The sequence below is a fragment of the Cuculus canorus genome, chromosome Z (genome assembly GCF_017976375.1).
Source record: "Cuculus canorus isolate bCucCan1 chromosome Z, bCucCan1.pri, whole genome shotgun sequence".
In the NCBI taxonomy this organism is placed as follows: domain Eukaryota; kingdom Metazoa; phylum Chordata; class Aves; order Cuculiformes; family Cuculidae; genus Cuculus; species Cuculus canorus.
In genome coordinates, this window is record NC_071441.1 from 52,099,059 (window position 1) to 52,115,713 (window position 16,655).

Below are 16,655 nucleotides of genomic sequence, written 5' to 3' on the forward strand. Positions count from 1 at the left end.
AATGCCAATGCTCTTCTGGGAGTTACAGCTGCCCAGTGTCTCCAAGCAGAGCACAACCCATTGCAGCTGTGTTAGGGAACCAAGTCAGTGAAGGCTGCTTTCCTCCTCAAGGGGCAAGGCATCATCAGGCCTGAGGTGGTTGCTAATTCAAGCACATCTGCTGGAGCACTTCCAAGTGCTCCACTACAAGTGAGCACTTCCACCCTTCTCCCACCATGAACTGCCCACAGGATCTTATGCTCCCTGGCTTCCAGTCAGCCCAACTCACCTAGGTCATTGTTACTCATCATGGCATTTGAGGCACGGAGCCGTGGCCCCTGCTGAGTGAAATGGTACCCGAACTTCAGCAGGGATGTGTTTTTTTCCAACATGTTTGCGATTTCCATTTCTACTTTGTTGCCCAAGGGCTGGCTCTTTTGAAAACAGAAAAGAGTAGAGCAAGCTGGTCAGGTTGCAGGGTGATTCACAGTGAGTGTTTAGATCTGCCGTCTCCACCCCCTTTTCCTTCTTTGGACCTTTTGGTCCATTTGGCATTTCTGATTTGTAGCTGGTGAAATAAATCCTTGACTCGTTCCTGGTACAACCCAGTGGCTCCAACTCCCCTAGCAGACATTCCCACAAATCCTCCTGCCCAAAGACTTCATTCCTTGGACAGATGTACAGCTAAGAAGTGTCTGGAGAAACTAGGATTTTGACTTTCCAGGGGTCTGTCCCTGAACTCCCCACAGCTCAGCTGCTTCTCTACTAGCCCCTGAGTTTCTGGGAGGGCTAAACGTGACACAGCATCTGCACCACTGCACACTCTGGGGCTGTCCTTCTCTTTCCCCTGCATTGCAGTGAAAAGATGAGTTTTACTAAATAGACATTATTACTAAAGTTCCCACAGGAGCTCAGAGCACAGCAAAATATTTGACAGGTGCCTCACTGCTCTCTAGGGCAGCGCCGGGAACACTGAAAGCTGCTTGCACTGCCACAGCTTTTGTTAATTACAGTAGGCAGTACCAGATACTGCCTAGGAACTGCAGGAGAAACCACGGACTGAAACGTCTCCAAAGCAACCTGGCAGTGGTGGCGCACTGCCTCCCCCTCCACCCTGACCACCCACGCAACTTCCCACAACCAGGACACATTCACTTGCTCAGAGCTGCCGCTCACACACTCTTTACCTGATTGTCGATGCGCAGCTCGACAAGTGATGTGTTGCCCTGGAGTGCTTCAACAACAGCCAAGATTCCTGTCCCAGATATGAAATTTGATTCCACATTCAGGCTCTTCAGTGTGTTATTGACCTTCAGCATTTCTGCCAGTGCCTGTGGGCAGAGGTGGGTGGTCAGAGTTGGCAGCCAGGTAGGCAGGAGCAGAGCAATGCAGAGCAGCAGGGGTTCAACTCCCCTCACCTTCAGAGGACACTGGGAGGACTCTGCATGCCAAGTGGTTTCTCTGCCAACAGATGGGAGAACTCCCTGCAGGGTGTAGGTAGTTTTCCTCTGTTGCAAGAGTATTCTTGAATGGGAGCACGCTGGAGACCACAGCAAAACCTCGTATGGACAAACCGTTAGGGCCACCCCAAAAGGCAACAGTCCTCTCCTTCATCTGTCACTCTTCCAAAGCCAGCACAGTGGTGGCAGGGATGTTGGCCACTATCAGCCCTGCCTCCTGCCTGATCAGTGCCCTGTCTGTACTGCTTCTTCTGCACAGGGCTGAGATGCTTCCCATCACAGCAGGCATACAAAAGAGCATCTGTTGAACAACAAGGGATTCTCCATGTACAAGACATCCTCCCAAATGACCTCACAACCATACTGATTACTTCTCCTTCCCTCAGCGGGCAGGACCGGACATGGACTGGCACACTCCCAGCCCCCTCAATTTGATCTGATAATCTCATTTCACAAGCTCCATGGGAGGACCCATCTATGCCATGAAACAGAAGGTGGTGCCCAAGTGGCAGGGCTGCCCTGCACCCACTCACATGGCACTCCACAGCTCCCCTAGCCCTGCACTGTGGCCCACAGGCCCTTAAACAGCACCAGTGCTGCCTGCACAGTCTTCTTCCCCAGTCCAGAGTGCCTGAAGTAATGTGAGGGCAGTACTCGCCCTGCAAAAAAGAAGTTTTCTTCTAACAGGAAACTGTTATGCACCTGTGAGTCTGGGTGTAGGTAGAGGTGGCCTGTGTGAAGAAGAGCTAAAACTGGCTGCAATGGTGCTGGAAGAGTGAGTAAGGATGCAGACTAGAATGGAGCACAAATGCCAGACAAGAACGCTCAGTACCTCTCTGCATCCCCACTAATACTAAGACTGCTTGCACCAGCTAGACAGACCCTTTATCAGCCACTGAGGCCACACATAAGAAAGATAAGAGTCCTGCACAGGTTTGCACAAAGGAATACATGAAAGGGAGCCAGAGCACACATGCGCGAGGGGAAGGACAGGTTTACACACAGCAATGTACAGCTTTGTACCAACAGAAGCACACGAGATGGCCCTGGTGTAGTATAAACAGTGACAGACAAACTGCTTTTACAAAATGCCACGAGGAAGTCAGGTCTTGTCTCCTGCTCCTTCTCCAGGAGAACCTTGAGGACAAATATTGGGCTGAATGGAATTAAAGGACTGTGTCCTGACATCTCCACAGCTGAAAAAGGAAGCAAAGGAACTAAAACCTGTCTGTCGCTTGCTTTCTCTTGAAGCTGAAGCACCTGCACCAAATGCCAGAGGTGCAGAACGGGCCAAACCAGCATAAGGTGCAAAAGCAGTCAGTCAACTCCGAAAATACCTCGCCCAAGAACAGCTCCTGTCATAACTTCATGATGAGCTGACAGTACTTACGAAAGCAACAGGATCATTGCTCCGTGTCCCAACTATACTGAACTTCTTCACATAGGTGTTATTTTTCAGTGCTTCTGCAAAAGCTTTTAAAGTTGGTATGGGAATATTCTACGAAAAGAAATGCAGAAAACTTGCCTTAGACCATCATCTGTATGAAGGAATATGTGATACATTTATTGTTAAATGATACTTTAAATTTCTTACCAAGGTCAAACCACCAAATGAACTGAAGTAATATAGTAAGGGGTTGATCAATGTTTTTATAAGTTCTCTTGCTATATTAGCACAGCCCAAGGAGCATGGCAGTGTCTTCTTCCCACTCTGCTGATAGCTCACTGCCTTGATTTGAAGCTACAGTGTCTGCTGATTAATTTAATTGCTCAGAAACTCAGCTACTTACGAATGCAGGCGTTGTGGGGATGTATGTAACTAAGATCCACAAGCCTACAAAGCACCGCTCCTGTGCTTTTTAATACGAATGATAGCATTGAGCAACATTTACGTCATGTTCAGGAAAGTTTCCACCTACAGAGCCTAATCCAGAAGGACCTGAAATGATCTCCTTGTTGTACAAACCAGATACCTCTGACTGTTTTATACATCTTTAAGCTAACGTTTGCCATGCTAGGTCTCAGTCTAGAAAATAAATCCATGCTATTTATTCTCAGCTCCTACAAAACGAATTATTTTTCACTTATGAAGCACTTTAGATAATCTTTTCAGATGCACAAATTTTCATCTGTCTAAATTTTTAAGTGGTATCCTCATCTTTGACTTCTTAACGCACCATTTGGATCCTACCATGTGGAATCATCTATAGTCAAAGCTATCTGCAAGAGCTACAACACAGAGCCCAGTATCTCACCTTCTCCACTGCCACTCCCCAGTTCTCCTAACTGTGTCCCAAAGTCACGAGTCCAACATGTAAAGAGAGTAACTGCCTGCCAGATCCTCAGCCTGGTGTCCTCAAGGGACATTCAGGGTCACTAGCCAGAACCAAATATGTGAAAGTAAAAATGTGCAGGCAGAAGGGAACCAGTGGTTTTTTTGTACTTAGGCAGTTAACCATGTTCTTGATATTTGAACATGTCGTCATTCAACAGATCCCATGGGATGAGGGCGCTGGTGTCAGGGAGGACAGATGTAAACTGCAGTTTTTAGTATGTGTACGTGTCCCAGAGGCAACATAAGAAGTGGTACTGTGTCCTGATTTGCATTCTATGAGAAGTAAAGGAGTTCCATAGAAGGCATAGGTGGGAGATCGATAGGACTACCTACAAGAAGGGAGGTTTCTTCATATTTTCATGGCAAGTATCAGGATTATGAAGCTTTTTTTCTCCCACTATTTAATCTTAAATAAACAGCCTCTCCAACAAACGGGCCTGACTAAACTATTAAAGCAACCTACAATGCTTTTAAACAAACAGGCTGGAGATGAAGTTCTCAAACCACCCTCAACACAGCTCTGCTCTTCCAGGCACCTACAGGAGTGCTCCGGTTACCAACCCCACACTGTTGTCCCACAGCAGGTAACAACTCTGTTGCCCAAAACAGTGCTGGGAAGCATTGGTATTTCTTGTCTAACACCGTGTCTCAGTGTTAACAGTATTGCTCTGCACAGCAAAACAGACCTGGTCTCTGCCTTCTATGTTTCACATTTAGCCCTGTTATTAAGAGAGGAGAGTAAAAAGGAGCACATACCATAATATTGTTAAGGTTGACTTCCTCAAGGTCAGGATCATTACTTTGTATTCGTTTCAGAGTTTCCTCCACATCTGTTGAGTTCGGTTCCTCATCAGGAACTGGTTTGTACTGTGTGGGTTTAATCACACCTGCAAATGAATAGCAAGATAAATGAAACCGAAAGAACTCTGAGCAGCAGCATGTTCCCTTTGAGTGTGTTTCTCCTCTTCCAGAAACAGTGTTGGGAGAGGGAAGCATGACCAGACAAACAGATGCAAAATGAGAGACTGAACAAGCACTCATTTACTCGCTCTTATGTTGACATGCACCTAGAAACACTGCCTGGCAGTGGGGCCAACCAGCACAGGTGCCGACTGCTATCTGTCCTTGGGGTCCAAAACTGGGCTGTTCCCTGGGCTGTGCTACCTCCCAGGCAGCACCACGTCAGCAGCTGAGACCGCACTGGCTCACATAGGGAATGGATGCACTGTGGACAGCCCCAGCAATCACAGGCTGCTCTGACAGTCACATCTCCAGCCTTCAGCCTAAAACCAGCTCCAGCTTTGCCTCTGCTAGCAGCTTCAAAGCCAAATGATGTAGCCTGCTAACACTCTAAACCACTTACTGTTAAGCCCTTCTTTGTTCACAATGGTGCTGCTCCCCAGTGCTCCATAGTACTGCTGGTTACTCATCAGGGTGTGCATGCCAAGGATGGCTACAGAAAAAGAAAGGACATGACTAGAGTTATTGAAGGCTCCAAAGCCAGAAAAAGACACATATGTGCCATGCTGCCTGGGGTAGGGGTCTATAGTGCATTACCTTTCCCTGTGCAAACACAGAACAACATACAAAGGTGGAACAAAGGCCCCCAGCTGTAATAAATACACAACAGGGCTCAAATGCACCCCCTTGTTTATTCCAAGGTAGCGTGATTTAAAGGAGAAGAGGAACATCGTTTTGCAGACAACGAAGAGAGAAGCAGCCAAGGCTTCCCAGTAGCTGACTTGATTCAGCATCACACAAAAACAGTGAGGGGAAAAAAATAAAAAACAAGAAAATGTCATTGGTAGGATTTAGTCTAACAGGTCCAGTCCAGCAGGCACCTACGCATCCTCATCATCCTTGCTCATCTGGACATGTGCCACACACTGCAACAGACCAGTTTTTCAGATGAGTTATGCCCCATGCAGAACCAAAGCTCAGGCAGCAATATACGAGATGACTGTCATCTGAAGCACGGCAAGGCACATTATGTTTTCACTCAACAACAAGTGGTGGTGGTGATGTGCTTTGAATTAAACTTAGTACACTTTGAAGTTGACCTTGTGAGAAGCTAAAGCTCTGCTTGCTTGGTCAAAATGCATAAAGTGATGGTAAGGACAAAATTCAAAGACTTTAAGAGCCTAAACCCCAAACTTCTGCCAATTTGTGTATCTCAGGTTCACGACAGCAAAACCAATATTCAAGTGTACATTGAAACACGCCCAAGGGGATCTGCTGAGGTTCCTGCCAACTGCAAATGAGCAGTGGGAAGGCAATGGCTTAGAAACATTTGGGCAAAGATTCTGTTTGTAAAAACAACCCTCCTACTCATAGAAAGTTCATGTTTAAAAAGAAACTGTTTTTTTTTTTAATCAACTTCTTAAAAAAAATTAATTATCCTACTTTCTAAAGAAAAATGCAGAAAGTGAATACTTGTTACAAACAGACACATTTTAACAAATCTTGACCTTTGGATGGACAGAGTTAAAATAAATGAAGTGCAAATCTCCCCTAAAATTCAACCATGTTGCCACAAACCACTTTGCTTTTCCGTAAGCTGCTCTTATGCTTGGTTGGCACCAGTTTATCACCATTTGCTTGGGTTTTAGGCAAGAATGGCCAAGAGTTGCAGGAGAAGGTTATAAGATGAATGGCATCTGTTACGATGTCAGCTCACCATGACTCCAGGTCTGGGTTGCACAGGCTGGACAGCTGGTAGCAAAGTGTCAGCAAACACCACCGTCTGCTTCCCTGTGGACCCCAGCACATCCCTGGTTGGATGGCACAGAGTCAAGCCATCTCCAGCTGAAAGTCTGACTGAGACTGGGCGTGCTGAGTATGCTCATTTGTATTTTAGCCTACCCCTCTTCTCTGCCATGTAGTTATAGCTGAAATTTTAAGGAATGCAACATGGCTTGGAAAAGTTATTTGCATTCTGGAGACACAGACACACCAAACACAGCTTACTATGACAGTCAGGACAGTGGATTACCTGGACTGCAGAAAGAGAAAAAGATCTGCTGTTTATGACCATGTAAGCTGGGGTTCAAGGTAGGGTTTGTGCTTGTAGACAAGAGGCACCCACTGTTTGTAAGTCTGGGGCTTACTGTGCGTCATCCAAATAAACCCCAGCAGAATGAAGGCACCCTGATTCTGCCTTCCGCAGCTAAACAAAGGCATGGCAGCCCTTCCAGGACTTGTTAGGAGCTACTCACAAGAGTTATCTGACTAGGATCCAGTACACCATGGCTGACAATGAGCCCTGCTGAACAGGCAGGAGCTGTTTCACAGACTTAGAAAACTTGGAAAAGCAATGCTGTTGCCGTCAGTGTTGAGATTTCAGCACAGCTTGTATCACATTAGTTCTCCTGCTGCCACTTCAAGTCTATTCGCCCAACAATTGTAGAGCAAGCTGCACCATACAACATTTCTCTGTGAAAATAATTGCTGCACAAATCTGGAGTTTAGAAAGTCAGATTTTACAGAATAGGGCTTTACAGGACTCTAGGAGTATAGTAAAAAAGCAAAACCCAGAGATGCAGTGCTTGGCCACAGTACATGTGTTGGAAGCCTTAATGCAGAAACACATTTCTAAACCAGCACATGAAATTTTATGTAGACGTCTAGTGGTGTGGTTGTGTTACAGGCTATCTTACAGACTTCTATCAAGGAGGATACTGGTAGGGAGTATGGAAGTCTGAAGGAGACAGACCTGGAAGAAGCAGCCAGTCGCACTGAAACATTCATCAACTGCTAGACCAGCAGGGGACATCAGAACTTAATAAAGTACCAAGGGAGTGTTCACACGCTCCTTTAGCAAACGTATATCCTGTTCCAGTCACACAGCTAAGATCACACTACTGACTTCAGAAAGATACCAATGTTGTCACCTCTAAAGTGGCAGAGTAAGGAGGCTTGAGAGGAGTTGGGGGTTGCCTGCACTCAGAGAACACTGTCTGAAAAGCAGCACTAGGACACTGCTTGAACCTATCCAGCTTGGAGGCAAAAAAAAATCAAACGGGAATTACACTTTTTCCTCTCAGCTTGCATGGGGTTTGTTTAGCCTGGTGAAGAGCATGCTGTCAGGGCTCAAGCAGCACCTGCAGTCGCTCTTTCCCCTTCTCCAGCTCACTATGCATTCCACTCTGTTGTCAGTCATCATTAAGTACACCTGTCTTTTAATGCTGGATTCCCCTAGCCCTGAGCTAACACTCACAAAACCAAAGGCACAAATCACAAGAAATCCATAGCTTTAAAATGCGTTGGAGAAGCTGTTTAATGAACTGTAGCCCTGAGCATACATTGAAAGACTGCTCTGACCTCACAGCTCCTTTAATAGGTTGCACACGAAATTCACATTCTCACTATGTCTATTTGATTGTTTCCTAGAGGTTTGGCTTGGAGAAATCTGTGCTCCTGAACCTGATAAACTGCAATTTGCAAGATTCAATGGCAGAGATAGGAGGATGGATCAAACAGCACACACTGTTCCCTTGATAAATCTTTCTTCTCCCTCCTCAGCATTGGTCCGTGCTTCTAGTTAAATCACCTGGCTGAAAGCAATTTTAAATATGCACTTCTTTTTTAACAAAGAAATACTTCCTGTCAAAACTGACAGCATTCAGATAAACAGCAAAAAGCTCAATATCTCACTTCCCACGAAAGAACAAACAAAAATAAACCAATCGTCAAACAATTTGAACTCCCAATTCATGTGAAACTATTTTACCAGCAATGTCACAGAGCTCTGCATCAGAAGCATTAGCAAGGGCTTCTTCCAGTTCTGGCTCAAGAGTCACACTTTCCAAAACAGGATCCATCGGCTTCTCCTTGGGTATCCAAGCTTTTCCTATAAATGCAAAGTGAGGTCACTCTCAGTATAGCTGTAGCACCTGTTTCATAACTAGCCCTGTGGATGTATTTCCGTGGGGTGAGAATCGCACAGTGGAAAGGACAGAGGGAGCACAAGGACCTAGAGAAAAATCAGAGGGGACACTGAGTCCCTTCCCATCAGCTTGGTCTAAGTCCTGATGCAATGCGAGTCAGGAGGCAACTGCCAGACACCTCCAACTGCGGACACTTTCACCAGCAGAGAGGGCTGCGTCTACAAAATGCCCAATGGTACATTTGCACAGCACTCAGAAAGCCATGCACAGTCTGACCCTGCAGGACTTCAGTTCTTTGAAGGCTGCATGAAAAGGATGGATATTTGCCAGCACTCACACAAACGAAGACAGGCCAGTGGCCCGGATCCAGCACTGTGCAGGATTGGGGTCCTGCCACTGAGACAGCTCCTGCTGCTTACTCCAAACACACAGTGGCAGAGCAGATGGCACATTAGTCAAAAGAGGCTGGAAAGGAGGTGGTGGAGGGGGATCTGGCAGCAGGCATGGATAGCAGTCATTGGTCCACTAAGCACATGGGATGCAAGAAGGAGCAAGCTTGGGGCAGCTGGTCCGGCTCGATGTTGCTGCAGAGGACAGTAGAGCAGTGAGGAGAGAGGCAGGGAGTGTGCCAGACAGAGACCTCCATGCTCCATCTCCCAGGGCAGCAACAGACCAAGGAAGAGACCTCTCCTCTGCAAGCCAGAGGTGCAATGCAACAGGTGCAGCTGGTAGCAAAAAGCTCCAGCCTTGGCTGCTCACCTGTGGCCTTTTCCTAATGAGGGATGCTGGTTCCCCACATTCAGTGTGGACAAGGGGCTGTGCAGTGAGTGATGCTGTGGGCTCCCTGGCACTCATCCATCCCATTACCCAGGACTTTGCAAGCCAGGACCCCTTCTCTACTGGAGCCTGCAGTGATCCAGGCTGTGTTCCAGGGAGGTGTGGACAGCAGACAGGGCACATGGCTGCTCCCAGCTCCTAACTGCTCACACTGCTAACAGGCGGGCAGATCTCTGTGGAAGCTAACAGGTCAGGTCTGAGATTTCACAAAAGGACACCTACTTTTGACTGCCCTGGTTCCTTAAGAAAAGAGAGGGGCTTAAGGTGTTTTAAATGACCATGGCAGCGAGCAGTCTGTTGGGTAAACCCAGAGCTGTCATGGGACAGAAGGAGGAGGAGGGAACCCAGAGCATTTCAGAGCAGTCCCCTCCCCTGAAATAGTCCAGGATCAGTGCAGAGAGATAGCGAGTGCAAAGCTCTCAGCCTGGCATGCCAGCCAGGACTATTTTTGTCCCTGCTCTGAAACTAGAGTCAGCAGCACCAAAGGGGAGAAACAAAGATCCTACTGCTCAGGGATGTGCAGAAACAGAAGAGGCTAAATTTAGCCTTAGGGAAGAAGCAACTGCGCTTCGGGCTCCCCCAGTATGAAATGGAGGCTGCTATAAACAGCCTTTTACAAAACGGCCCATCTCTTGCCTGCACCCTGACAAAGAGGGCAGGAATCTGCCTCCTGGGACACAGCTGCTCTCGCAAAAATAGGCAGTGTCATGTGTGCCTGCACAACCAGGCAACTTCTGGGCACTCTGCAGCAGCGGGTCTGGGGAGGGCTGGTTCCCTCTGCTCTGGCTTGTTGCAGAGACCTGGAACTATTGTCCCTCCAGACACATGGCTCTGCAAATTGTACACACCATCTGGTCAGTTCAGTAGGGAATAGGGAAAACAAGACAAACTTAATTCTGCCATCACACCTTTTGACATCTCAGTGTCATTGAAACTTCTGGGGTTTAATTTTAGAGAGTTTTATATCTCAGTCATGCTTTACTACAAATTTGAACTTTAAATTAAATGGTGAATGCAAACACAGCATTGTATCTCAGAACATAGCATGTATGCACACACCAACCCCTACCCTGTCCACCAGCAGGGCCAGGCAGAGCACCTTCCATGGCAAACTATTAAATCACCCTCCAAAATGCAGACGTAGTGATTTATTTCCAGCTCTGCTGCGACTGTGAGTATGTAATTTACCACGTCTGGCTCACGGTCAATGTTAAGTAGTGTCTTCACTCAACAGCATGTTACAAGAGAAAATATGTTTTGTGTGTTTGAGATCACATCACATTGAAATACGATTAGCTTAGAACAGAAGCTGAAGACACTACGCTTTTGTCTCCTCTGGAGCACTGCTACTATCTGCTGGGCTAGCCAGGGACAGGTAGGAGTGCTGGGCTGTGGTATGTTTGAAGTTGCTAAATTGCTCTTCCTGAGACCACTCCATGTACTCTTTTCATTTACTTTTTTCAAGGAAAAAAAACTCTTTTTTTTTTTTTCCTAAAATACCGCCTGAAGCTTTATTAAATGGACAGATTTAACAGAATTTTTTTATCAGAGAAGCAAGTGGATCAGTAAGGAGGCAGCTTTGAGAAAGATCTGATCTCAGCTAGGAAACGGGCTGACATGTCCACACTTTCATGCACTTCTTTTTTTGATGTGAGGCAACTAGTAGTGAAAAAAAGGCATACAACCAAATCTACTGCTGCAAGAGGACCATGGTACAGACGGAGACACAACAGCAGAAAAAAGCTGCTGAAAAGCTCCAGGAACCCAGATGTAAGGACAGCCCAGACCACATCCCACGTTAGATTCAGAGTGCTAACGGGTGCAGCAAAGTCCTTTGGATAATGGGACATGTCCCAGCAGACCAGGAAAAGGTGCCAGAAGCAGAGGAAAGAGGAGAGGAAGAGCGAGCCCCTTGCTCACAGGCCCCAGGGCTACACAAAGCAGAGATGCAGCAGCCATCACAGGGTACGGTGCAGGAAAACAGAAACATGCACACTGCAGGAGACTGGGAAATCAGGCTGGGGTTGCCAAGATGTGATGAAGACTAGGCAGGAACTGTTGGGATCATCACCTCTGATAGGAGCTGTGGAGTTTCTCTATATCAAGATGGAAGTTCAGAGCACAGGCATGGAATAAGAAAGGCCACAGTGGTAACCAGAGCACAGCCTGTGAAGCTCACAGGAGGACAGGGCAGAGGAGGAACAAGAGAGGACAGAAGATGAAGTCCTCCCCAAGGCTTGCTACAGGTGCAGCAGGATGAGGATGGAAAGAGGCCGTGCAGTGGTATAGCTTCTGTCCATCACTTAACAACATACCAGCTGGTACCCAAATCTGCAAGTGGTACTCAAATCTGCAAGCACATGGACCGCTTGGGTACGCCAGTTTATTAGCCAGTCTAGGCTGCGGCTAGACAGCAGAGAGACCAGATCCACCACTTCAGTGGTATCAAAATGAACCTGTGCTTAGCAATGCAGGTCAGACATAACCTTTCTGCTGTGTACCCACCATACCTTCATCACAACACATTCAGCATGGCATGAAGGGTGACCATACCTCTCTTTTCTCCTGTGAAAGGAACCAAGTCTTCTCTGTCCTTTACATCCTTCGCCTGCTTTTCTAGATGGGCCATGAGTTCCTCCCTTTTGAATGGTCCAGTTGGTGGCTTTTGTGTCTGATCCCGCTGCCTGAGCCCTGCTGGCAGCAATGCATTCTAGGCACAGAGGGGAGAAATATGTGTTATTCCTGCAGGCCACAATCCCCATCCAAATGCTCTCCCCTCTCTATTTTCCTTGTTGCACTGTCTTTCTTTCACATTGCTGGGTAATTTGCTTCTCTTTATGTCTAAGGTTATCTCCATAGAATCACAGAATCACCAGGTTGGAAAAGACCTCCAGGATCATTGAGTCCAACCATTCCTATCTGCCACTAAACCATGTCCCTGAGCACCTCATCTACCTGTCTTTTAAACACCTCCAGGGACGGTGACTCAACCACCCCCCTGGGCAGCCTCTGCCAGTGCCCCACGACTCTCTCTGTGAAAATTTTTTTGATATCCAGTCTGAACCTCCCCTGGTGCAGCTTGAGGCTGTTTCCCCTTGTCCTGTCCCCTGTCACTTGGGAGAAGAGGCCAGCACTCTCCTCACTACAACCTCCTTTCAGGTAGTTGTAGAGAGCAACTCAGCTTCCTCTTCTCAAGGTTAAACAACCCCAGTTCCCTCAGACGCTGCTCGTAAGACTTGTTCTCCAGTCCCTTCACCAGCGTCGTTGCCCTTCTCTGGACATGCTCCAGAGCCTCAACATCCTTCTTGTAACGAGGGGCCCAGAACTGAACAACAATGCATGCAACCCCAGTGATCCCCACATCATTTAAGACATGTCATGCTTGTTCTCCCCCTCCAATTTCAAATGCTGGCTCTGGCTCCACTACAAGATCTCTGTGTTGCCAAGTGGATGTTTCTCTACAACAGCAGCTCCAGCCCTTTGTCTGGAAGCTCTCTGCCTCTTGCTCCTACCAGCCTCTTCCCACACCCTCAACACTTCTGCTGCCTCTTTGCAACAGTCAGAGCATCAAAATTTAGCTGCTAAATTCAACCTATCTTATCCTCCCTACATGTGTCTGTCTGAGTGCACACATGACCCACATGTCTCAACAACAATGAGTTCAGGGAAACCCCACGACCAGAGAGCTGCAGTGATCTCTTCTGCTTTTCATGATCTATCACAAACTGCAGGCAGGGTCTCACAAAGAACGTCACTCCATTGCAGAACACAACTCCTGCGAACCTCAGCTTGTTTCTAAACTTCCTCCTTGTTATTCAGTCCCATGAGCTACCATGGGAAGCTGCTTTGTGCCTGACACATACGGCACGTAAGCACCTGCTTATATTTAAATATAGAACAGCCTTAATGCAGTAAGACTATTCTCAGATTTGACACTAAGCATATTCTTTACAGCTTTGCTGGATAGAAGTCAACTTTTTAAGACAGCTAAGGTGATTTTTCCATGCCTGCCTAATAAAAGTAATTCATTATAGTTTAAATTCATATCAGTGAAAAGACTGGGAAGGAAAATAATTAATAGGAAGCAATTAGACTTGGGGAGCCTTGGAGGGCAACAGAGGAGAAATGTGCTAATGCATGAGCATGGAGGCATAGGGAACAGTCTGCTTCCTCAGGCTTCATGCTGTGAGAGATGACCATGCAATCTTCATGCTTTAACTCCTGTGCCTGGGCTCCTGTGCTGACAGATGTTGATGATTATTTTACATTTCTGCATCTTTAACAGAACACTGCCTGGCTCTCTCGTTTTCTGAGGCAGCTCTAATCAGCCCATCAGCCAGCTGCTTAATCCTGGGAGTTAGCCTGCCACATCTTAATTATTTTCCTGTGTTGCAATTAAAAATACTGATGATGATGCAATCTACACTGCCCATCATTTCCCCCAGAAACACTAACTGCATGTCGCAGGAATGATTTTTCCCTTGGCAGTGCCCAGCCTCATCATCTAACGCTGCCATAACCCAGAGCTCTGCCAGAGCCAGTTGGCCCTGCACGTCCCCTGCTATGACCACAGGACAACGCTGCCTAGAAGAAACTTTCACTGCTTGGCACCAGCATGCCCAAAGTTTGCGCATGAGCAGCTCCTACAGATGTTGGGAGGTCGCTAAAAAGCAATTGTCGCATTTTGCAAAACTCTGGGATTTGGACTTCTGCCTCAATGGAAGAAAACACAAACCATTTGAAATTTGCTATGGAAAAAAGCCCAAACAACCCACAAACCCCAAAACATTCCTTGCAAGATGGCCTGATCAGAAGCAGAGATCCAGATTGTGCAGGTTTCCTGCCCTGCAGCAGCAGCGGCTCGCATCAGTACTGTAAATCACAGCGCTCACCACATCTGAGCACACACACCATGGCAACGTCACGGGAATATCACAGGAACAAAGTCCCATTTGTAGCCTGTGTTTGTGATGGCAAAACTGCTTCTGCTCATCTGTTGACAGCATCTTTCATCCTTGCACTGAGTAAAGGCTCTGCAAAGGATCCCACTTACATACAGATTACTAATGCAGCCCATTCCCCCACAGGCTACTGAGATTTACCACCCAGCAGATCTTGTGTAAAGGTTACTTACATCAGGATCCAGCTCTTCCAGTTCATTCTCTAACTTCCTGAGCTCCTCCTCTGTCAGAGCTCCAAGAATCTTGTCTTCATCCAGGTCTCGGTATTTTTCTAGCTCCTTTCTGTAAGACATCTTAGAGGAGACTTGTGAATCTCAGTTTTACTCTGAAACAGGGTCTGAAATGAAAACAAGAGGCACGACAGTGAACACGTGAAATATGATACTGCAGCCCGGCTGGTCAGGGAATGCTGAATACCACAGGGTTGCAGCAGATTTATGCTTAAAGCATGGTTTACTTCAAAGCCAGGTCAGATTGCTCAGGCCTGCCTGTCCATACCCGACATGCAAGTAACCATGGTCATGACAGCGGCACAACTCCAGTAGCACATTTTCCTGTCACAGAGTCACAGGGCAGCACTGAGGAAGTACTTTGCATGAGACCCTGGCTGGAGATGTCCTGCTCCAAGCAATGCCAGATGTTAGAAAAGTGTTCAAGGCATTTTTGACTTGAAGGACAACAAACCGCAAATCATAAAAAGTCTGCAGCTCTCGGGTCCTTACAGGCTCCCAGTATCTCCCTGTGCATGGCATTCCAGACAACCATGTCACCTGGCAGGAAAACGGACTTGTAGCATCACTGAATACCTCAGAGCACTGCAAAGCTCTACGAGGCCACACCACGTGGCACTCTTCCCCATGTTTTAAAACCACAAGAAGATCAGGGAGTATTATCCACTTGTGTTCAGGAGGCTGCCAGATAAACACACTGTTTAGTGATCCACCTTCCCTGAGACATGCGTTTGCCCTGCTAAAAGCTAAGCAGCTGACCTGAATGTTACTGCACGTCTCAACCAACCCTTCAAGAAGAGAAGTGGGAGTAACGTACTAAATGACCTATCTGGATAATCCCTGCTGACCCAGGGGTTTGTCCCATGTCTCCTAATATGAAATGCCATACACAATCACACGCACGTAACTGGAGCTCTGCCAGCTCTAAAAGACTCTAGTAGACCTTCTACGAAGGTCAGCTTGTTTAAAATATGCAGGTGGGTTAAAAATATGCTTGCTACAACACTACTCAACTCTGCTTTTTTTAATGTGAAAAACTTCTTTCTGTTCCATAGCACTGCCTGTAAATTTACATTTTTTTTTTGTTCAATTGTTGTGGAGAATATTGAACTCTAGGTAGTCTCAAGTTACTTTTCCTACAGTTAAAAAAAAAAATTGCTATTTTCTTAAGTGGTATTTGCATTAAAGTAACAGCAAGGATTGTGCATTTTTCAAGGAGCCAAACATCTCTTGAATTTCTATAAATGGTCTCTTTTCAGCTCCTGCAGAACGTCAGAGCCCTGCCCCGAGTCACATCTCTAGTTTTGCCCATCCTCTCAGGGCAAATCATGCTCTTATGATAGCTCTTCATTAGCAGAGAAGTCTGTTTATACAACTTATAACACAGCTGCTGTTCCAGATAGCAAAATTATCTTCAGCTTGGTCACAAAAGGGCACATTAACGCACACATGGCTTGACAGCAAGCCCTTAAATTTAGAGCCGTCATTAGGTCAGACGTTCAGTTTCCCACTGTTGTGATGGCGAATCCTGCATCACTTGCATTCCTGCCACTCACCACTTAGGAGGTGGAGCGCCAGGAGATGGTGCCTTCTTGGTGGGAAGAACAGTCCCCCTGGCTCCCACAGCTGGGAGCTGAGAGGGTGAAAACCATTTCAGCTGGTATGAAATAGTAAGAAATGGTATAAATGGTATGAATGAAACAGGATGGTATGCACTGTGTGGCACCAGGGTCCAGGGCAGTGTGAGGCTGAAGGAGGAATCATGGGCTATAGGGCTTGGTGGGTTTGGCTAAGCGAGGCGATGGGGAGATCTCAGCACTCCAGCACTTTAGCAAGTCAGTGCAAGGCACCTCAAGCTGCAAATCCAAGGCTGGCTGAGCAGCAGCCACACAATCATGCACCAGTGAGGCTAGGAGCCACGTCAAGCAGCTTAGCCCCAGCAACGCTGTTCTTCTGGTCGGTGCAGA

General features: G+C 46.9%; 1 protein-coding gene across 4 annotated transcripts in view; it reads right to left on the bottom strand.

Annotated features, from left to right (window-relative positions):
- The window catches only part of TMOD1 (tropomodulin 1), a 31,754-nt gene that overhangs the window by 3,837 nt on the left and 11,262 nt on the right, over positions 1-16,655 (bottom strand). For all 4 annotated transcript variants that reach the window (XM_054054638.1, XM_054054640.1, XM_054054639.1 and 1 more), the window contains exons 2-9: positions 14,632-14,795; positions 12,051-12,207; positions 8,504-8,623; positions 5,138-5,227; positions 4,531-4,661; positions 2,830-2,937; positions 1,167-1,310; positions 269-413 (exon numbers count right to left, since the gene is read on the bottom strand). In XM_054054638.1, the coding sequence (XP_053910613.1) occupies positions 269-413; positions 1,167-1,310; positions 2,830-2,937; positions 4,531-4,661; positions 5,138-5,227; positions 8,504-8,623; positions 12,051-12,207; positions 14,632-14,751 (1,015 nt within the window). In that variant the 5' untranslated portion in view covers positions 14,752-14,795. The remainder of the gene's footprint in view (positions 1-268; positions 414-1,166; positions 1,311-2,829; positions 2,938-4,530; positions 4,662-5,137; positions 5,228-8,503; positions 8,624-12,050; positions 12,208-14,631; positions 14,796-16,655) is intronic.